At 38.6% G+C, this 23,868-nt stretch overlaps 1 protein-coding gene across 1 annotated transcript in view; it reads right to left on the bottom strand.

Annotated features, from left to right (window-relative positions):
• The window catches only part of NLRC4 (NLR family CARD domain containing 4), a gene marked incomplete at both ends in the record, with an annotated part of 81,469 nt that extends 66,630 nt beyond the window's left edge, over positions 1–14,839 (bottom strand). The window contains 7 exon segments of the mRNA XM_081998588.1: positions 9,427–9,597; positions 10,382–10,474; positions 12,950–13,039; positions 13,042–13,099; positions 13,103–13,131; positions 14,535–14,586; positions 14,588–14,839. Of these exon segments, the coding sequence (XP_081854714.1) occupies positions 9,427–9,597; positions 10,382–10,474; positions 12,950–13,039; positions 13,042–13,099; positions 13,103–13,131; positions 14,535–14,586; positions 14,588–14,839 (745 nt within the window).
• Between the last annotated feature and the right edge of the window lie 9,029 nt (positions 14,840–23,868).

The following is a 23,868-nucleotide window of genomic DNA, read 5'->3' on the forward strand; positions in this document are numbered from 1 at the left end:
GCTGGGAAAGGGGAAGGGCCAAACGGCATCTGGCTCTGCCTGGTGTTGGGAAGGAGGATGAGGACATCGCCATTACAGAGCTGGGAGGAGAGAAGCAGCACCTCAGAGAGCAGTTCTTCTTAAATCTTGCTTCCACAGGTGTAGACCTGATTTGGAGCTTGAGTGATTGAATTCACTTTTGGACAGGGGATGGGCTAATGGCAGATTGGTGGTGGACCCCACATAGATTCACTCTGTGCTTACAGAACATGCAAAGCATGGGTGCCTGCTCTTCAGGCTAGCTGACAGGTAGAGGTCCTCCCCAGGATTTCAAGTCCCATCTGTCCCGCTGGAGGATTCCCTTCTGGCCAGCCCCCCCGCCTGTAACACCGAGCACAGGAGCACTGGGAGCCTCAGTTCACGCCAAGGCTCGCAAGACTTCCCCTCTCCCCGCCAGGGGACTGGGTGCCAAATGTAGACACTGCAGTTTTTAGGCTGCCTGAGCTGGGGTTAGGAGCCGGGAAGCCAGGACACAGACAGGGTTTTGGAGTGTCCTGGGCTCTTCGCCAGAGCGTGGAGCGCAGCAAACCCGACGGGGAGTCCTCGCGAGATAAGTCAGCTTCTTTTGATAAAAAAGAAATAAAGCAAGAAGACCGGAGAAATCTGTGGGGGATGACAATGACTGTCGTTTTGATTCCAGATCAGAGGGGAAATCTTCCATGTTTCAGAGTTCAAGAAACTAAGTTTTAGGCAATCCTAGACGCAGCCTCAAGGCCTCAGCCTGTGCAACTGCTTAGGCATCTACAGACTCACAGAGGCAGGGCTAAGTGCATAGTTGCTCCCGCTCTTCGCTGGGGAATGTTCCTAATGCATATTCAAACTTTAGAAGATAAAATACGTATGGCTTACGCTAAACCAGTACTTCTCTCATTTTCATCAGGACACTGACCTTCCTGCCTCTCTTGCTGTGATTGATCAGAGTATTGTCATTGATACCTGCAGCTGCCTGTCTCTGTTATAAATGCTTCAGATAACTGAACATATCATGTGAATTTAGTGGTCAAGCTTTGGAACAGGTTGCCCAGGGAGGTGGTGGAGTCAACATCTCTGGAAGTGTTCAAAAAATGTGTAGATGTGGCACTTCAGGACATGGTTTAGTGGGCATGGTGGTGTTGGGTTGATGGTTGGACTTGATGATCTTAAAGGTCTTTTCCAGTCTTAATGATTCTGTGTGATTCTGTGAATTTGACCCTAAATAAAAAAAGCACTTCACCAGCACTTTCTGTCCTTGCTCTGTGGTAACCATAGGAGCAAGGTTAAAAAAATGTTGCATCTCATATCTTCAGGAGAACCTGCCAGTCTTAATACTTTCTGGGCATGCTGGTGTTATGTCCACAAATGCCAGGAAGAGTATCACCACGTATTTTTTCTGACCGTTACTTATGTGCAGCACGTGGCAGAATCATATGGAAAAAAATAATCCTGTGAGAGGCCACTCACATGCTTGGACTCCCCAGTGAGGGCTTTAAAGTATGGTGAGCAAGGATGCAGGTTCCTTCTTCCTCTAACAGCAGCACCTCTTTCTGCCTCCGCTCTACCTGCTGTCAGTCCTGCCACAACCCCTCAGCCTTTGGTGGCAGGAGCTCAGCACGGCTCAGCTCCAGGCTGGGCTGGTGAGGTTAGTTTTGCTGTCCCAGTGAGCAGGGCACGGTAACCCTCACTGACAGCTATGCTCGGTCTTGTGAAATCTAAACAGCTGGAGGAGTATTTGGGGAGTGTAATGCGTACCATGGTCTGTCCAGAGCCTGAAAGTCACCCTGGCCTTTTCTTCCTTGGTCAGAATGAAAGCTGTTGGTGAAACAGAGGGCTGGAAACCAGAGTTTTGAGCTGCCGTGTGCCATAATCAATCTTTTTAAAATATTCACTGAAGAAAAGCTTCCTTCTGGGGCACACGTTGTTTACAGGCTGAATTCCATGCTGAAGTTGATATTTATAGCTACTATGAATCTTTTAAAGGAGAATGGCCTCTAACTGCAATAAGTTATGAGGCTTTAATAATACAGTACTTGCAAAGAATGGACAAAATGTATGGTAGCCTTTTTTTTTTTTTTAGCCAACGCATTGCAAACAAAGAAATATAGAATGAACTACAACCGTGCTGATGCCGGCAATCACAACTACAAATTCCATAAAAAGCAAATGGACTATCTTTTTCCTAGGGTAACCTCCTAGTTGGCTGCTAGCTTTCTGATCATTGTCTGCTCATTACTTCGTTTTTTTTAAAAGTTTTGTATACATGGGAGAATAAGCAACCTGACAGTTCCATAAAAAGACACGCTAATGGTATGCATTGTATGCTACTAATATGCATTCGTTTCCTTAATGTGTTCTCATGCCTATTTTAGCTGTATTTGTAGAGACACAGTGACACCCAGTGGTTGCTAATAAAGATAATAGACTGACCCCTGACTGGCTTGGAGCACTGGATCAGATCATTAACCAGCTTATATGCATTCCAGGGTCAGAAAAGCTCCAATGTATGCTGTTCATTGAAAAAAACGTGATTCAGTATCTGCTTCTATTTTACTGAAGCTCCTAAACGAAAATAAAATAGAAATACGCAGCATCAATCATACTAAGCAAAGAATAATAAAAATGTCACATCTCCATCTTTTTAGGTTACATTTTGTACTTTCTTCTGAAAAATTCCTTTAAGAAAAAATAACCTATTCCTCTGGATTATTCCAACTTTCCATAGTAATATGAAGTTAATCTAATGTTTTCTTAGAGCCCTTGCTAAATAAAATCATATTGTCTCAAGTACAATTCAAATAATTAGCTGGTTTCATTTGTTGCAAAACTTTTGCGAATCAAGTCTGTAGAGGAAACATTCTTTATTTCATCTTTAGGGCAGGAGATAGGATGGTTTACATTCAATTTGTTATTCCATCTCTATTTTGGCATTTTGGCCAGCAAATCTGATCTTACAGTTGACAATGCGTGAAGACCACTTCATATTTTTAAGAACAAAGTTAGTTTTCCTCTACCTCTAAAGTGCAGATTGAAATTTTATTGTGGATTTTTTGCAGGAGCCAGGTCAGGCTTCAAAATGGAAACTCGGTACCATGTTTCATTAAAAACCAAATTGCTCTTGCATAATTTTGACATAAACAAAAAGTTTCCTGCTTGAAATGAAGCAAATATTGAGGATTGATTCGTGATTTCTAACCTAGCAGCAGTAGAGTCATTGATTATGTGGCACCGTGGCTCAGTAACTCAATTCCCTTCAATCCGAAATTTTTGTTGAATCTAGACTAGCATTAGTACAAGGCAAAAGGCGAGATCGTGCATGTTCATGAGTCAGGGGAGGTGAAGGAGCGGTGAAGCCCAGGCTCCACTAAAGATACCAGAGAAACTCCCAGTGACATCAGTGGAACCTAACTGTGCAGAGCTGCCTATGAGTGTTGGCCCAAATGATTCACACTGTTCCAAATTTGCCAGTGAAATCCCTCAAAGTTGGGGAAGATATATGCTTATGAGTTGACTAATATGCTACAACGGTGTAACCCTGACTGTTATGGTATATTAGTATACTGACTCATCTTCCAGGCTGTGGCTTTAATGATACACTTGGTTTTGTCCTAGAGCCTGTGGAAAACCCCCCTAGTCACCCTTACTTCTTTTCATGTAGTGCTGGAAAAGGTTTGCTTCCCACCAATCATACAAGTTCACTCATCTTCTAATATATAGTTCGGAACAGGGGTTGTTTAGGTATTTTTTAGGCTTTTTTGTGACCTGACATGCCCTCTTGCCCCACGTGCATGAGCTTCTACCAGAATTTTCAAGTAAGACACCATTGCTACGAGCAGCACTGAGCTAGGTGTGCTCCAATATTTGTATGTTTGAACCTTCAATTGGAAGTGGTCTGGGGTGATTTTGAGTAGAGAATCTAAGGGATTGTGAGTAGAGCTCCTGAGACATCCGTGTGCCATGAAGAAGGCCTAGAGGTAGCTAGGTTTCTGCAAGCATCTCCATATCAATGAGATTTCTCTCTGGATACCTAGATATTCATGGGCTTGAAAAGGAACAACTGTTTGCTGTTTTTCCTATTATATTTTTGTAATTTGAAGAAAATTTTCTGAGTTTTGACACCAACAAACCTATTCTTACTGCTGTTTTCTGCCTTTTGGTAGGTACTACCATTTGATCCAAATCTCACGCTAATTTTTGAGGTCCCAGTCTTGAAAGACTTCAAGCAGTTGCAGCTCCCACAAAAGTAACCTGATCATTCCTATATCCCAGTCAAAGTTTAGTTAAATACATTTTGTTAAAAATCTCTTTGTATTAAAAAAAGGATGTCAGGGAAGTTTCACGGGAAAAAAGGAAAGGGAGCAGAAAGGATTAAAGTTGAAGGAAAAAAGGAACGGAAATGCAAAGGAGTAAATTTAAAGGATTGCTTGCCATATGTGAAGGAATCTCTACAGTTAGAAATAGTCCCAATCTTATTTCCCTTCCACTTGAACCCATTATGTTTCTACACAAGAGAACTAACACGATAAGGACGTTAATGCTGTTCTTGCGTGCTAGCTAGTTATTAGAGACTCACAATAAGGAAGGTGATCGGAGAATACTTGTCACATGCCCAAACTACCCTAATTCAAGGAAACTGCCACCTCAGTGCATCATATGAGGCAGGTCAAGCCTAGGGTGAAGCAAGCTTTCTGTGTAAGAATTTTAATTAGCAATGAGCACAATAAAATACATAAGCTGCTGAAAGTTAACAAGTGCTACTGTTTGAGATTTATGTTCAAATCCATGCTGTGGACTTCCCTTTCCTCACCGCCATAATGGATTAGCAGTATACTGGATAGTAATCAACAAATATTACAATCATCCTTCTAATCTTATTAACAAACTTGTAAGAAGCATTAAGGACACATTTATACCACTTGTGGGAAACAGTCCAAATACAACGAACCAAAAGCTGCTTATCTACAAGCAAAAACAGCATTATATGACTGAAGGGGGCCAAGTTAATCAGAACTATCAAGAGACTAATTCAGGTCCAGAGGGCTGGGAAGGCAGATTAAATGATCGTTCATGAATCATTGAAAGCATACACTATACAGTATTGTAACAACAAACAATGATCTTCTGTAGGGTGCAGTTTCCTGCTTTCTGTATATCTGTTTTGACATTTTAAGTATCTCATCAGCATCTTTTTATCCCCAAGTTGTGAATGTGTAGCAATAGCATTATAACTCAGCTTGTTAATCATCAGACCTTTAGGAAGGAAAGGGATAGACTGTGAAAACAAACCTAAAATTGTTCATGTTTACAGGCAGCGCTACTGTGCTTACTACAAGCACATACAAAATATTACAGAATATGATCCAAGATATTGTGGAAGAAAACCAGCAACTGAGAGAAAGTGAAAAATCAGATTTATATATGCCTCAGGCTCCTTCGCTTTATAGGATGTAGGGAAAGACACTGCTCGCTAATTTTCCACTTTTAAAATATTTTGTAGAAGTACCAAAATGTGCTGGCTTGGTGGGGAAAACAGCACACCAAAATGTGGGCTTACTCACTGACTCCACCATGGAACAACTGGGGTCTGGTCTTATTATGCCTTTTTTGTAGTAGGATTGAGACTATCCACAGGGTACAACTGAATCCTCTTTAGAATTGTCTTCCAAAGGCTCAGTTACCCATTTTTGAAAGTGGTTAAAACATTGCTCTTCGGCTGCTTGGTTTCCCCCTACTATCAATAGTCCTAACAAAAGCTTTTCTACTACTTAGAAAAAGTAAAGGTTTCCTCCAAGGACTGGAGTTAATGGCACTTGTTTCTGATCTCACAAGACATGGAACACACTTCAGTTCTCTATACAACATAATCTTCCACATTTCTAGTGCCTGATTTTCCATTGCTATGCACTGTATGTATTTACTTACATCAGCACAAAGTGAGGGCAAAAGGCTGCCATTGCAAAGCAGTCTCTCTGGAAATGTGACACTCTGGGATAAAAGACAATACAACATGTTGGGGAGAAAAGAGTAGTCTTGATTACAAGAATTAAATTATGCATCTTTTTGTTAATTTTTTCGTAGAGCACAGAAGGGTCTTCATTCTGGAACAATAAGGCTGAATAGCATGAGAACCTAAAAACAAGTGAAGCGAGCAGTTCCATTTTATAGCACTGTCAAATCACACTTGTACAGATTCATCCCCAACTATCTGAGGAACATCGTTTGTTCATTTTTGTAACTTCATGGACTTGTTCTTTAGTTCTCTTCTCCTTTGCCTTTCTCTACTGAAAAACTTTACATATGCCGTTTATAACTCTAGGAAGGTGACTGCCTCAGTGCTCGCTTAATCTTTTGTTTTTTGGCATAGCATCAGACATAAGCCCTCACCTGGCTCTTATTTTCCCTCTAGGCCTTACCCAAACCTGCCTGTTCTATAGCTCAGGTTTCCAGCTTGGTCCTATCATGTCTGAGATGCCAACTGGCAACAAAACTGTACGGACACCTGGAGTACAAAGTAAGTATTTTCATGGTTCGAGCTCCTGGTTTGCTCCCCAAGTTTCTCCCTCAGGTGCCTTAATTGCAATCATCCTCAAAAAAGGATCATCCACCTCCATTCAAGCTCCAGGACTGAATATTTACCATCATCTGTCCAAGATTTTGTTCTTACAAGGCCACCTGCCTGGGCTACCCACACTTTCTTCTTTAGGTTCAGCAATAGCTACTAACCCTTTTCTGTCAGCTGCTTTCTAGATCTGAGTTTTCGCAACTACCTTTACATGGAAAATGAAGTCCTTTGAAGATACAATGTTTTTTTAAACAGCTGTCCACATCCTAGTGCATTTATTATGAGGCCTAATGGGTGCTCTTTGGTTTTGTATCATATGTCTTAACTACCAGAGTGGATTTATACATCTCAGGACAAGAACACTCAGTATGTTGCGATTCAATATCAACCAGAAAACAGGGAGTGTACATTTCTACTTGTTTTTTCTTACAGAACAAAACTGTGGAAGGAAAGAAATTTGCCTGGGTCTGCAGCATCAGGTGCCAGTGATAAATAGTAAACAAAGGATAATGCAGAACAAAAACGCTCTCTCTAATTTATTCAACTTTTCATTGTTTCTACCGTAAACAACATTAACTACAGTCTTTGGTGAGTAGTCTGCTGAGGTGTTCTTTCTCAAAAAAACCTGCCTGTGAACATATATTTATTTATGTATTTATTTTTGCTTTAAGCCCTAGTGAAGAGAATTATTTCTGTTCTGGATATTGAAGAATTGAATCTTATTGAATTCAGTTGAACTTCTATGCTTAAAAAAATACCACCCTTAATAGAAAAGGATTTAAACATGTGCTTGCATGTTACTTTATTTTCTTATTTAGAATGAAGAATGTAAAATATAGCAGCCACAGATCACAATTTTTTCCTCCTTGCTAAAACTTCACCTGCAGTATGCTGAATACAAGAGGTTCCTTTTAACTACAGAGAGGTCATTAGCCTAAATGGGCCTAAGGACCTGGCCAGCTGTAAGAGCTGGAGTAATGGTTCTGTGTAACTTATACTCTGGTGGCTAAACAAATCTTCAGTGGTGACAAGACAACTTGTAAGACTTTGCAACACAGAAGCAGGGCAAAGCTGTCTGAATGCATGGGAGATTCTTTAGTGGTTTAAGCACCTGGAGACTTCAACATTCTGCTTCACAAAGGTCTCAAGTTTTTTTAATTATGATATAAAAATGTGTATTTTACAGAGAGAATTGCGGAACTAGATGTGATCTTAGGCTCTAAGCATCTGTAATGTGGAAGGATAGTGATGAGCCTAAACCGTCCATGACATTTATGTACCTTGCTCTTTGAAATTTTCCATATTCTGCCTAGGTGCTATTTTACCTTTCTGGCTTTAGAAAGTTTCTGCCAATATCCCATCTAAATATTCTTTGTTGCATATTTAGCTACTGTCTTCTCCCAGTGGACAAAAAGGATGGTGGATTATTATCTCTTTGTAGCAATGTTTAAAGAACATAAAAATTTAACATATCTTTTTCAGACTTCTTTCTCAATCAAGAGAAAACTAAACCATTCCTCATTAATCACATTTTCTTAACCTCCAGCTGTTCTTGGTGCTCTCTCTTGAGTTATCTATACCTTTCTTAATTATGATACCAAGGCTGGGCACAGATTTGTTGCTCAAGACTCACCAGCACATGTATTTTGCCATAGCATAATATTTCCAGTCTTCCATAGAAGACCCCGGCTTCTTTCCTGCTACACAGGTTAATCTCCATTTTATATTCATGAAAGTGATGTCTTATTCCCAGCTACAGCCCTTTACGTCGGTCTATACTGAATTCCCTAACATTGTTTTTGGATGACCTCTTAAATGCATCCAGTTTTATTTATGTTTTTGTATTCCAACAGGGCTTGTAAGCCTTCCAAGCTCAGTATCATCTGAAATTTTATAAGCATGCCCTCCACTCTGTCATGTAAGCCATCAGTTAAAATATTGGTTAGAACAAGGTGGGACTTAATTGATTACATCAAAGTGCTCTCTCACTTAGTGAAACATTTGTGATAAGTCTTTGAAAATAATTTTTTAACCAGTTGTGCACCCATTTTATTTATATATATTTCATTAGCTTCTTGTTAAGGATGTTTTATAGGAAAGTGTTAAAAACCCTATTTGAATTAGGATCCAGACTTATTTTTTCTCTTCTCAATCTTCATTACCCTGTTCCCTGGAAAGGTTTAACATGATTTGTTCACATTTCCTTTTATCCCTATCATTTAAGTGCTTAAAAATGTTTGTGTCATAATCTGTCTCAGAATTTTTCTTAGTATCAAAGTGAGGTTGGCTTGTCTGTAATTTCCTCCTTTCAAGCAAAAGATGTTGAGTTTTCCACTTTCCTGCCTCCACAAATTTTCAGAGACAGTTGTCTGTGGTTCCATGATTCTTTCAGCTTGTTCCTTACATACATAATTATGAATTTTCCTAAGTTCTGCTAACCTAAGTTCATCTGTTTTAGTGATATAATTTTTATTTATCCTTATTTGTAGTACTGTGACCTTGTTAAGATGATTTGAATAGGTACCTGATCAGAATGAATCATTTTGGTAATGACTGAAACAAAAACAACTTTGAAAACTAATTTTGCTTGCATCATCCATTTTGTTTGCTTTCCTATTTTGTTTATTTACAGAGCTATGCAATAGTTTATCTTTCTCTTTTACATAACCCTTATACTTAGGATTTATATAGACTTCCCTTAGAGCATTTTATATCCCTGCTAACTGAAACTCATTGTGAATCTAAGTGTTTCTGATTTTATCCTTATATGCTTTTTTCTTCTATTATAGAGTTATGTTTTTATTGTGAAAACACACACACTCAGTTTGTAAAGTTACTATTATTATTCTTACCTAGAATTTCCACAGCCTTGCTGGAGATACAGCAGTTGACTAGTTGGATTTCTTCAAGTTCACTTAGTTCATCAGAGACTGATCTTACAATGTAGGTTATGCCATCCCCGGTAGCTGTCAAATGATTCATGTATAATAAGCGTAGTTTTCTCAAATTTCTAATACTTTCAGCTATGAATGGAATGGAAAGAAAAAAAAAACAGGTCACATTGCTAGGTGAACTCGTTTGATATGTTTATAATGTCTTGATCACAGAAAACAGCTAGACAGATGTAGATATTTACTGCCTGGCATACTACAACTATCTATATTTTGATGCCATTAAATATATGATAAGTTTTGTTTGCAAAACAATTATAAATACAGCCTCTTGTTCAGCTACTGTATCGTGTAATCAATATAAACTGCCCCTCAGCCCAGAGAAAGTAACTCAAAGAAGAAAAATGTGATCTTCCTGTGGAACAAATCCAGGAGAAGCATTCTTTTACCACGCTGTCAAGGAGAGGATGGGTAGACATATGAATTGCCATCTCCATTTCAGTTACTGGGTTGTGTGGCCCTGGCAAACACTATTCAAACTTTTCAACCTTGGTATCCAGTGACTGACCTTACAGAAAGTCAGCAACAGGCCAGGGAAGGGAACCATACCACCTTAGCAACCTCCTGATTTGCCATTCATGCAGATTAGCCAGTCCTGGGATAGCTATGTTAGATCTGTTTGACTACAGTATGCATTACTAACTTGAAGGGAGCACTTTAATACCTCATGACAATCCGGATACAGAACATATCAAGATTTCAATGCAAATTAATTAATAAGAAATGACTTCTCTAAATTAGATGATAGGATTTTCAAGTCCTAATAGTGGACAAACTTTAGACCAGCTCATTAAAACATTCACATTCGCAGCACGATATACTTGATTATGGTGTGAAACAGGAGAGAGAAAATTACCTAATTTTTTTGCATCACCTTCATCCATACTTACGTTGTCAAGTACAAGCCCTTCAACATTCACAAGTTTCTTTATTCCATCAGTAAGTCCACCTGCCAAAAAAGCCCACCCCATAGATGTATACAGTGTGCTAATTTAATACAGAAACAAATTCATTTGTAGAACAGATACACTTCAGTAATATTAGCTTCTTGTGAAAAGTGAATAACAGGTTTGTGTGAAAATATGAATTACTAAAAGGCCTGACCTAAAGAGAATATGACAGAGGTCTACAAAATAATGAGCGCATGGACAAGGTTGGGTAGAGGCTGACTGTTTGTTTTTTTCTTCCAGTACAAGAACAAGAGGCCACCAATTGAGACTAGTCCAAAACAAACATTAAGGACATAGTCTTCACACTCTTTGCCAAAGGACACTGCAAATTCGATACATCTACACAATTTCAAAGCAAAGCCAGACAAGTACTAGCAGGGCCCTTTGGGGAGGTCACTGAATTAACAAATCATAAGCACAGGAAACTGGTCTGAGCTTCAAAGAGAGGCTGTGAGTTTATTAAGAAGAATGTATCAGAATCTTGCATTGTTCTTGCTCTTCCTTAGACATCCACTTGTAGCTGCTATTGGAGACAATGAACCAAGGTAGATGGACCCTTCCTCTGAATCAGTATGGCTGTTTTTATTATATTCTTATGCTGTTCTCTCTAACAATCTTGGCATATGTGTGCACACAGGAAAGAGAATGATTTTTTTTTAATTTAATAAGGTAGTTCCAGATAATTTTATGACATAGAATGATAGAAAAAATCAGGTTTGGACTTCCGAGTTCATCTAGTTTGATTTCCTGCTCAAAGCAGGGCTGATTTCAGAGTTAGATAAAGTTGCTCAGGGCCTTGTCCAGCCGAGTTTTGAAAATTTCCAAAGACAGTGATTAAATGACCTCCAGATCCATGTTGCAGTGTTTGATCACCCTCCTGGTAAAAAACAGCTTATGTCCAACTGGAACTTCTCTTGTTACAAATTTGAAATTTTTTACTTTTGCCCTTTAGCTCTGCACCTCTGAAAAGCTCCATCTTTTCTATAACACCCTTAAGACTGCAATTAGTTTTCCCGTTAGCCTTTTCTTTTCCAGAAAACCATGCTCAGTTCTCTTAGCTTCTCCCTGTGTATTAGTTATTCCAGCTCCCTGGCCATGCTAGTGGCCCTCCATTGGTCCCTAACCAGATTGTTAGGTTCTCTGTTACACTAGGCAGCCTGAAACTGCACATAATACTCCAGATTTGGCCTGAAGAGTGCAGAATAGAAGGGAATAACCACTCCCCAAGGTACACTGTTGCTGATGCAGCCCACTATTTGCTTAGTCATTATCACCACAAGAGTGCTTTGCTGATTCATGATCTCCAAGATTTGGCATCATCAGTACTTGTGTATATTTCTCAAGACAATATACATTCATGGACAGCTTGAATGATGAAAAGCTCAGAGCACAGTGCAGCAGCAGATGCACCAACCCTCCATTAGTGCCCTGCTCTTAACAATAGCGTTGAAGGATTCCATATGTGTGTGATTCACAGCATAAAGAAACACATGTCCCTCATCCTAACTGCAGAATCCTTCACCTCAGGTATGTCTGGAGCATACTACACTATAGGTACTACAATCTTCTTTATTAAGCCATTGTAATTTCAAGAGAAAACAATTATTCAAGCTAGAAGCATTTAATTAATTATTGGAATGACTTATCAAAAGATACTGCAGATTTTCTGTCATATTAGGTATTAACACCATAACTAGACTTCTTTTGTAAAAATGCTTACCCAGAACTTATTAAGGCAGGGATGTAGGAAGCAATAGGGGAAAATTTCAGTCCAATGTTACAGGTCTACATTAGGCTACAACTCTCTCATTTGGTTGTCAAAAACATATGCATCTGTTGTTAAAACTAAGTTAAAGTGATGGTGTGTTGTATCCCATGGCACTTATAAAGTTTAGCTAGCGTATAGGTCTACATTAGGCTACAACTCTCTCATTTGGTTGTCAAAAACATATGCATCTGTTGTTAAAACTAAGTTAAAGTGATGGTGTGTTGTATCCCATGGCACTTATAAAGTTTAGCTAGCGTATAGACATTATCTCATTTACATGGATTATTTGTACCAGAGTTGTTAAAATTTTTCTCCCATCTCGTATTTTATTAAAAACTAGATTTTTTAATACATTGTGTACCAAGAACCAAGAATATGATGGAATGACAACTTACAGGAATTCAAAGGCCAGACCTGACTTACACAACTAAATTACAGAAGTAAATTTACATAACTGAGTAGACTGCAGTAATTTTCACCACGAATATAGAATTGCATTCTAGCAATATAACATTTGTCAAACTGATCAAAACCAGGCATCTTCCATATACAAGGCAGCCATGACCCACTTTTTGTTTTACCTTCTCATCCACATTTACCTAAAAGAGCTCATTTAGTGGCATTAAATATTGTACCTTACAGATTTTCACTTTGCAGATCTCTTATATGTAAGGTTTTCAGCTTTGTCATTGTTGTGATCTGTCACTCATCTTCCACAGGAAGAGGTGTGGACTCCACAGTAAGATGTCAGTATAGGCAGTTCCCAAATCAAAAATTATGTCAATACCACTACCCAGTGATATTTTTGAAAAGCTGAAGATAGATACACATACTTTAAATCCTGAATCAAGTAATTTCATTTATCTTGTTCCACTTGCCTAGTAGTACCTAAGGCAAATAGATCATGTATCAGTGAATTAAATAGTCAATGAGTTCGTCAATTAAAATTTCATTACTTTTGGAAGAACTGCCTGAATGTACTTGCTAAATCAATGAAATAGCGGTAAGCAAGAGGCATGAAATATATTTACTGCCCAGTGTCTAGGTGAGACTTAACTAATAAGGGCTGTAGTTACTCCTTGTGCAGAAGATTCATATAGTCTGCAGGTACCACTCTGGCTCCACGTAACTCCTTATTTGAGTGCCTTTTGGACTTATCCTATTTGTGCATTGGATTACAAAACTGTAAGCTTGCATACAAGCATATGAATGTTTAGATGTGCAAATGCATGATGAGAGTATGAGTTTTTTATGTACTAAGGTTTTAATATGGAAAGTCAGCATTTTTATATATATATGAAAGGTATTATAGTATTGAGAGAGATTTGTAAATGTCCAAAAAGATCTCCAAGTCTCCAACTCCAAAAAGAATTGGACTGAATGAACTTTTAATCTATCTCTTTTTTTAAACTATGTCTTTTGCATTTTTGTTACTTTTGGTTAGTGTAAGAGTTGCTTTCATACAGTTTGGAGGTAAGCTGAGTCGAACCTTCCATCATGGACATAATAAAATGTAGTAACATCTAGAAAGTCCGAAGCTTACAAAAAAACAGGTTCTAAAGGGAGTCCTGGAAGGTTTGCATGCACTGCTTTTTAAAGCACATATATGTAGACTAAGGGACAGGGATGAGTCAGACACGTATTTCAATATCAGACTTTTGAAGCAGGTGGAGTAAAGAAGCAAAGTCCCACAAACTAAAGGAAATCAGGGAAACATATTTTAGGAAAATGCTTCCGTAACAAATGTCATGCCTCTGGGAGTGCTGAAAGATTAGCCTAAGTGTATGCATTACATTCGTACAATAAAACAGTCCTGTAATAACAGTGAACTTGCAACCTGTGCACAAGTAGTTTCAGCTTCCAGGGAAGAGGTTTATATTTGAAAAACTCATTACATATCCCTGTGAAATTTTTTATTAATTTTGTCTATAGAACTGATCTAATTCAGTGTTCAGCTCACCCACAACTCATTTATCATAAACAAGTCATGGGATGTTTTTAACTGTCTGAACTTCAGCTATCTGATCACAGATGATTTTCACCCTTTCAGAATTTTTCACTGGATTTGGGTTTCCTCCCTTTGTGTCTTAACATTTGTAAAATTTCTTAGTGTTCACTGTCTTATTCTCTCAGATGAAACAATTCAGACCATACAAATCAAATCAGGGATTACTTAACTACAGAATTATACGACTATTGTAAAAATGAGTGCATTGCAAGTTTTTTGTGTTTTTTTCTATAATAATTTAACTCCTGGCTAGAAGACAAAAATATAACCAGTAATACTTAACAATATCTTTGCAGGTCATGAAAGAGAAAGGGGTTGTCGTTCTCAAGTTGCTTAAACCAAAATATTGCAGGCTTCTGAACCTTTATTCAAAATCATGTAAATCATCATTCTTGGGGCTTCTTGTTCAACCTTTTCACAGACAATGGTATTCACTTCTTCATAAGACATGACATTGCAGGCCAAAGGGTCATCAGCTATTTGCTTGACAGTGATCATTCCCATTCTTTGAACGAGATGTACTCCGCTTCTTTCTATAACTTCCACTGAGAAGAGAGAATTCAATTTCTTACAATAAATCCAGCTCATGCAGTAGCTGACACATAAACTGTCCTTCAGTATTCAATGCGCACTTTTGTGGTACACAAAATATCTGTGGCTAATATCTACACAGGTACAAATAGTATTCAGGAAATGGTAAGATTTTAGTAGGAATGTAGAAAAGTTTATAAAAGTTTCTGTAAATGGATAGGAGGCTTCTGTCAAAAAAAGATGCAGTATGGAATGTATCAGTATGGGTATGAAAGTCACATGATATGTCTGAGATGTTGGCTGGCATTTCAGCAGGGTATTAAAAGTTTCAATGGAAATTGCTTTTGAAAATTATATGATTTACTGATATGTCTAGATATGGGTTCATATTTCTGGATCTGCATTTGAAAATCTTGGCAAGTTCATGTAGGTCATGACAAATATAATTTGATTCTTCAAACAAAACCTGTGTGAAGTCCTTAAAAATTATTACACTCATTTTAGGATTAAAAAAGTCAAACGAGTGAAACTTAATGCCCAAGCTCACAGGCGGTCCTGAACACACCCCAGGAAGAAAATATCCCCAAACAGGCTTCTGTACTCTGTGGTTGGGATGACTGAGAATCAGCGTTGGGGCATGCAAGCACTCCTAACCAGAAGGAATATATGTGTATGATCTTTAACTGTGTGTAGCGTGGAGAAATGCACAGATTCTCAGCTCCCAAGCTAGCCAAGATTTGCCTATATCTGGCTGAAATTATTTTTGAATAGCCAGTTGAACGTAGGTAACAGCATTGTGTAGGCAGTAAGGAGATAAAAGACAGACGTGATAAGAATGAGGTGGAGCTCCAGCCCAATGTTGGTACATGAGAGTCATTAGGGGCAGCCCCATTTCAGTTGTGCAGCTCTGTGCTCTTTTCTTCCACAAAACCCAGGAGAGCTTTGAGGTGTAATAGTAACAACTAGGGTCATCATAGGAACGTCTTGTGTGTGAAGATGTGCGTGTGCCACAAGCATTTCTCCAGAAAGAGCTGCATTTTGAGTATTTAATATTTTTTGCAAATTTGCAATTTCATTGTGTGGAATTTTAAAATAAATGTTGGGGGCATTGATTTACCTGCACATGTCAAAATAAAACTGGACTATCATTTCTCTAAGTTTTTTAGACCTTGAATATTACAGTAGAGAAGACTTTTTCAGGGATAGTTTTATAAAATATAAGTTTCTGTATAATTGTGGGGGAAAGGGAGAAGGTGGTCTTTACAAGTCTGAAATTAGCTGCAATATTTTGGAATAAACCGTAAAAATTACTGTAAGATAGCTAACAGAAGAAGTATCCAATTCAGAAAAATATTTTGTCAGAAAAATTATTAATGGAAAAATTTATATCTGTAATATGTTTAATGAGAGATTTTTATAAAAATTCTGGGTAAAGGCTACCATCAAAAAATATTTTGGAGCAAGACTTTACAATGTTAATAAAGAGCCATGTTATATAACTATATATGGATATAGCAATTATAATGTATTGTTTTTTGAAAATACGTTTTCTTTTTAAGGTTATTTGATTTTTAATTACTATTTACATCTAACATAAAATACAAAGAAACTGTAGTTTACAAATCTTACTTGTTCAGACTGAAAGTTTCAATGCTTGAACTGTGGAACACTGAATATCCAGACCTGAAAAAACAAACAAATCCAAAGATTGAATACTCCAGATATGACTGTCATTTTCCTAGACCAGAAAAAAATTACCGTTTGTGAAATGCTGATATGAAACTAGTCAGATATAACAATATTCTCTCTAGGTGAATTGAATAAAATTACCTCAATTTGATATCTTATATCTAGATATTTGATAACTTGAAAGCATGTTTCAAATCAATAAGCAGGACATATTGACTTAAGCAAGTGATTTTAATCTCCTGTGCTTTAATTTCTAAGAAACAGATCATTCTCATAAACAAGTATAATCATTAAAATACAACCTTTAAGTAAATTTGGTCGTTATTTCAGGACAACCAGAAAGATACAGTTCATTTTTCACATTGTTTCAGTTTACATTTCACATAGTTTTATAGTGTAATATATGTATGTAGAGTCTTATTTTTTATATTTTTATCATTAAGGATAGTAAATGAGGCATTATTTATTTGTTTTTACTTTGAATGATACCAAGATACACTTGGATGGAGATGGTAATTAAGGTAACTGTGTACAAAACCAACATTTAAATTCATGTATTCATTACATTAAACTAAATAAAGGTACCTTAAATAAAATTGCTTACTTTTAATAATATAAAACTGAGAAAATAAAGTACATTTGTGATAATAGGTAGCAGGTCGAATGAAAGGTCCATCTAGCTCAGTACCCCATCTCCAGCAGTGCCTTCTGTAAGATGTTCTAGTCCTTGGGATCTTTTCCATTTCCATTAAATTCTTTTTGAGATGGAATGCTAGAGCAGACCATCGTATTAAGATACCATATGGCTTTATGGATGGACACGGTGCCACAATAATGTTTTCTCTTTCATTCTCTATTTTCTGACAATTCCTTTCATTTGCTTTTGTTGAGCATTGAGCAGATATTTTCATAGACCTATCAATTTTAACCCCCAGCTCTCATTTGTGAATGTTAATCACCATCCTCATGTAAGCAAACCCACTTTAAGAGTAACTTAACAATATACTGAATGAAAAATAGTGTTTGTTTGGACAAGCTTTTTTAAAAAAAAATCCTTAAAATACTCAAATAGCAAGTGTAGAAGCACAGACTATTGACATTAACCCTCTCTAAGCCAAAACTTAAATATTCTAAGGATTCTAGAATCCACAATAGAATCTAGTATTACCAGCTTTACTTAGTAATAATATCATAGTTTGTAGCACACTAAATAGGACATTAATAGTTAGCAATTAATAATAATTGCTAGCATACTAAGATTACCTCTTAGTCAGAAGTTCTGGAAAACTATTCTGGCTTTACAGTGCTGAAAGACTAATTTGAACTTGCTCCTGTAAAAAGTCATCTTAATATTACAACCTTTCTAACAGTTTTTCTAAGCAAATATCACACAGGCTTTTCTTTTTCGTTTAAAGAAATAGTTAAAATAAATAGTTGTAAATTCCCCACTGCCAAAGGCATGTAAAGTTTCTTAAGAGAAAAAAATTTATAGCAAAATGAAATTAAAACATCTCTGAACTTTCTTCTTTACAAATACTCAAGAATTAAGGTAGGGGCAAGAAAGCAAGCAGTTTACCCACACCAGCGTGCTCTTAAATTAAAAAGACTCAGAAAGCAGTAAAATGTCATAGTGCTCATCAAAAACTGACTCCATATTGTGTGCAGGTTCCTCCTCTGCAAGTTTTCTCCTTGTACAAATACTTAATGTCTTGTTTGCTTAAAGAGTATGTTGTGCAATATCTTTCTGTTGCCAGAACTCTTTCTTGATGTCAAGCAAGATCTGGTTCATAACTATTTGAAATTTTATGATACAGCAGCTATCAAAAACCTAGCCTTCAGTCCAGGGTTAATGGTCAAGTTAGTAACTATTTCTACTACCAGTAGAAATGAGTGTATCTACGATGCATTTACTTGATTCACTTTTTAATGTCTTAATTGAAAGATAGTAACTTTAATTCAAGAGTGAGATGTTTGCTGCAGGACTCTGTGGTATCTAGAATAAACCATGGAGTCTTGCTGTTCCAAGAAGCCAGGGCTCAGGGCTTTCCTCACTAATTAGAGCAGCACTGACTCAAGCAACTAGATATAGCAAGGCAAGCCCAAAGAGAGGGTCTAACAACCTTAGATGCAAATGCAAAAGCCATTTCAAACTGGATGATTTATACTACCATCATAAAGATTAGCCTAATCTGATACTACCCTGAGACATTAGGAATAAAGCTCCCCAGCAGCTCTGCCTAATACCCCTGTCACAGCAGTTGGCTCCACACTTCCCCCAAGAAATCGGAAGATGACTCTCGACATCAATGATTCTGACTTCCTTTTCACACAGTAAATATTACAAAATGTTCCAGTAAATTCACTTACTGCATGATTCTTGTATTTCTAAAATTAAACAGGAGCCCTTCCTAAGATAATAATCTGCAGATAGATTGTATTTGTGGCCATGCGACAAGGCATTTATAGGCAGCGCAGCTTTCTACAGCCTTTCTAAATATTTCCTTTTCCTTTTTCTTTCCCTGAGTACAGTAAGCCAGAGCGCAAGCAAATTGTCCCACTGGTGGTAGAAGTGAAGCCAGCACTTGCAAACAGTTAGATACATGGAAGGGCGATTATGTGCAAAGAGCTGCAAGACAACCTAAACTTCAGCAGAGCAACAGGAGCAATTTATGATTGCTCACATTTTTAGGTGTAGTTTGGGCCTTCATCAATGAAGGTAATTTCTAAAGTGCACAAAAAGGGAAAATACGTAAAATGCTGACAAATCTAGTGGTGGCATCTGGGTGAAACAGAATACTCAGCTGGTTTTGAACGCTTTTTTTTCAGAGTCCCACGCTGAACCGAAACCCTGGGCAGGGTCTGATCTGGCAAAAGCAGTGCTAGAGTGCCCTCCGCTGGCACAGGCCAGGCAGGGGATAAGGGGTTGCTCACTTGCAGAGTCTGAAGGGGAAGGGAAGGGGGCTGCAGGGAGGGGGAGGACAGCCAAAATCTTAATATTTGAGTAAATGCTGAGAAAAATCCTGATGCGTGCCTGGATCGAGTGTGTTTCTCGATCTTCCACTGCTCTTGTATGACAGGGGCATCAGGAAGAACAACTCTTGAAAATCTACTCACCGTTCTTATTTTAGGTAAGCATGGGCAGGATGTCCTTTCTCTGTCTTTCAGCATCTCTTCTATGTGAAATTCCATTTGGATCTCAGCTGGTCAAAAAGTCTCTAGCAAAAGAAATAATTAAAACAAATTTCCTTCTATTATCAAAATTGTGTTTAAAAAGAAGATAGTAAATGATATTTAATTTCTTTATAAATAGTCTATTGAAAGCAGAGAAACAGAATGACTTGCCCGTGTTCATACAGAGATCATAGTTGGAATCATAGGCAATAAGAAAATATGGAAAATTTCCATATAGTGAACAAGATTGGACTCAATGATCTTACAGGTCTTTTCCAACCTTAATGATTCTGTGATTCTGTGATTCTTTGCTAGGCATGCTCAGCAATGTCATGAAATTATCTTCTACTTCACATCAACCTACATGTGTTGTACTTAGAAAATCATATGGCACATGAACAGCATTGGGTCCAGTGCATGAAGCCGAAAAAAGGAGAGAAAGAACTAGTCACCCAGACTATCATGCAGTCTCATTTGTCACTGCTCCTGTTTGGCACATTAATAAAACGTGCATTTGTGATTCATCTTGCTGCATAATATTCTGTCATTAATTATCATTGTCTCAAGCTTCCTCCTCAAAGCTGATCCAGTGTGAGATTTTATCTCTTTCTCTTTTGTGTCCTCCCACCCTTTTACCGTGCCCCGAGAGCTACTCCTCACGTTTATCAACTATCATATTATGTCCCACACACCTCCAAGTCTTGTTCCAGCAGTGCATGTTGCTGGCCTTGTTAGGACACAGGTACCAAACTCCCTAAGGTTATCACACCCAACTTCAATAAATAAGAATGACAATGAAGCAAGTGACAGGTTTTCTTAAGTGCCAGCAATTCCTTGACATGGCATTCCTTGTTGTCATCCTATACGCAGATAAATAAAAAGAAAAAAAATATGTTGAAAACAAGCTAACAAACAAAAAAAACCCCCACAAACAAAGAAGGAGCTTAAAAGAGCCTAGGTTCTACAGAGGGATCTGGACAGGCTGGATCAATGGGCCCAAGCCAACTGTATGAGATTCAACCAGGCCAAGTGCCGGGTCCTGCACTTTGGTCACAACAACCCCATCCCACGCTCCAGGCTTGGGGAGGAGTGGCTGGAGAGCTGCCTGGTGGAAAAGGACCTGGGGGTGCTGGTTGACAGCCGGCTGAACATGAGCCGGCAGTGTGCCCAGGTGGCCAAGGAGGCCAACAGCGTCCTGGCCTGTATCAGAAATAGTGTGGCCAGCAGGAGTAGGGAAGTGATCGTGCCCCTGTACTCGGCACTGGTGAGGCTGCACCTCGAACTCTGTGTTCAGTTCTGGGCCCCTCACTACAAGAAGGATGCTGAGGTGCTGGAGCGTGTCCAGAGAAGGGCAATGAAGCTGGTGAGGGGTCTGGAGCACAAGTCTTATGAGGAGCGGCTGAGGGAACTGGGGTTGTTCAGTCTGGAGAAGAGGAGGCTGAGGGGAGACCTTATTGCTCTCTACACCTACCTGAAAGGCGGTTGTGGTGAGGTGGGTGTTGGTCTCTTCTTCCAAGTAACAAGCCACAGGACAAGAGGAAACAGCCTCAAGTTGTGCCAGCTTAGATTAGGTATTAGGAAAAATTTCTTCACCAAAAGGGTTGTCAAGCACTGGAACAGGCTGCCCAGGAAAGTGGTTGAGTCACCATCCCTGGAGGTATTTAAAAGACATGTAGATGTGGTGCTTACGGACATGGTTTAGTGGTGGAATTAGCAGTGCTAGGTTAACGGTTGGACCTTATGACCTTAAGGGTATTTTCCAATATAAATGATTCTATGATGCCATGATTCTAAATTGGTCAAAACCAGATGTCTCTGACATCCTATGGAGGGCACAGGTTCCAGAAGCATCCAAGATATCCCAGCAACAAAGGGAACAGCACAATCATAACAGTGTTGCTAAATATAATCAAAGAATCATAGAATATCTTGAGTTGGAAGGGGCCCATAAGGATGATCAAGTCCAACACCCTCCTCCTCGCAGGAGTACCTACAAATAGACCACATGACTAAGAGCATTGTCCAAAAGCTCCTTGAACTCTGACAGGCTGGCTGTAACAGAGTAAAAGGTAAAAGACATCAGAAATTGAAGGAAGCCTGCTGCAAAGGTCTTACAACAAATGAGTTCCACATAATAGGAAAGAAAATTAGTTACTCTTACCAGATGTCTTGATTGCTCAGTTTTTTAAAGGGTAAATCAAATTACAGAAATATCCATAACACCATTTTCTATTATCAAAACAGCTTTCAATTAAAAATTTACATGCAATTATAGGTGATTTTTTGCTGCTGCAAGGAAACTTATAATCCCTCTAAAATGTCCACAGAGAACCTGAACCCAAGTTATATTTGATATAAATGCAAACTTCAGTTATGTTTGGATATGGCAAAGTAAGAACTTTCTAGCCATGCTCTCTCCATAAAAATCAGATTGGCTTTTACTTGTTCAAAATTGTTTGAGATGTAACTTGCGATTTCCTTTAATGGGTTATATATGAGAAAGGAGGTTCCTTCTCCAAATCAAACCACTGCTCTAATGCAATTTCTCATCCCATAACTTTTAAATTCTAAAATACATCCATATTTATACTCCATGGCACTTAACGAGTTCTATGTATGAAGAAGGATTAAATATATGTAGTGTGAATACACAATTTAAGCCCGTTTCCCTGAGATGTCAGGGGAAAAAAGTATCCTCTGAGAACAAATGTGTTGGTATTCAGCCAGGAGCAGAGGGAAGGAGCTAATGGCTAAGCCTAAGCAGGGTTATGTGGGAGCTTTTCTGTTAAATCTAGTAGTTGTTGAACATGCAAAAAGTGAGATCCTGGTTCCTGATTCTTCAAAGCATAGACCACAATCAGAGCCATCATGCTTGTCCTCTTTTTATAACAGGGACTGTCAACAGCATCTCAATTGTATTACTTTACAACCTCTTCAGTACTACATAGGTCTCTTTGCAGGTCAGTCAAAAACATGCTTCACAGCACTATCATCGACCAGATCATGAACCAACCATTTGGTGATGCTTTGCTGCTGATCGGACTGGACACAAGGAAGCACTTCTTTATTGAGAGGGTGGTCAAACACTGGAACAGGCTTGCTATAGAGGTGATTGATGGCCCAAGCCTGTCAGTGTTTAAGAGGCATTTGGACAACGCCCTTAATAACATTCTTTAACTTTTGGTCAGTCCTGAAGCGGTCAGGCAGTTGGACTACGTGATCATTGTAGGTCCCTTCCAACTGAAATCTAATCTAATCTATTCGTCACAGTTGCTGCTAGCAAGGCCTGGTAAAGGGGCTATCTTGGATGTAGCAGCTTAAACTGTGGGAGAAGTTTTTGGATATGCTAATGCATTTTAACTATGAACTAAAAAGGCATCCATTCCGGAGTGTATGCAATGTGCTGCATTCCGGTTTGTGACCATGCCAGGTTTCCTTCTAGTCAAGGGAATTGCGGGAGAGCAGTCCAGAAACCTCAGAACTGCAGGGGACTACCAAGGATACTTGTAATATACAAGGACTGGGCATAGCTTAACAAATACCATGAAAACTGCATAGAGATACTGAGAGAGAGCAAATACGAAAGAATGGGAGAGAAAAATGGAAAGGGTAACAATAGATTTAGGATTGCATATGGAAAACAGTTAGCAAAAGCGTTGCAGATATCATGATGATACAGGGAGGTAGAGCCATATAAAGTATTGCTGTATAGTAAAGATGGAGGCAAATCCTTCTGAACAGTTAAAAGGAAGGATGCACTTTTCCATATCCATAATGGAAGGAAAATACTTGGGATGATGAAAGAACTAAAGGAAGGAAAGGGAAGGGTCCAGAGTTATATTTGAAAGGCTCAGTATTTGCCAGGAAATCTTTTAATATTGAAAGTTCAAAACTATTTTTAGCAGTATGAAGGATGCAGATTACATGGGTCAAGCGGCATATAGAAAGACATGAAGAAAATACCTCACTATGAAATGAGAAGCAGATTTACAACAAAACATGGTAATGGGCAGATGGTAGGTGGGGGCAGGCTGAGGGCATTGGCCATGTAGGTGAACAACTTGCAGAAGAAAACCAGGAAAAGAGTTGCAGATGGTGGTGAGGGGGTGAAGCTGCCATCCCGGGGTGCTGCAGATGCAGAATTTCTACTGTCAGCCTTAAGATCAATCCTGGGAAGTCAGACCCGAACCAAAACATCTCGCGAACACTGCCCATCACGCCTCTCG

The sequence above is a fragment of the Phaethon aethereus genome, assembly GCF_964289735.1.
Source record: "Phaethon aethereus genome assembly, chromosome: 3".
Lineage (NCBI taxonomy): Eukaryota > Metazoa > Chordata > Aves > Phaethontiformes > Phaethontidae > Phaethon > Phaethon aethereus.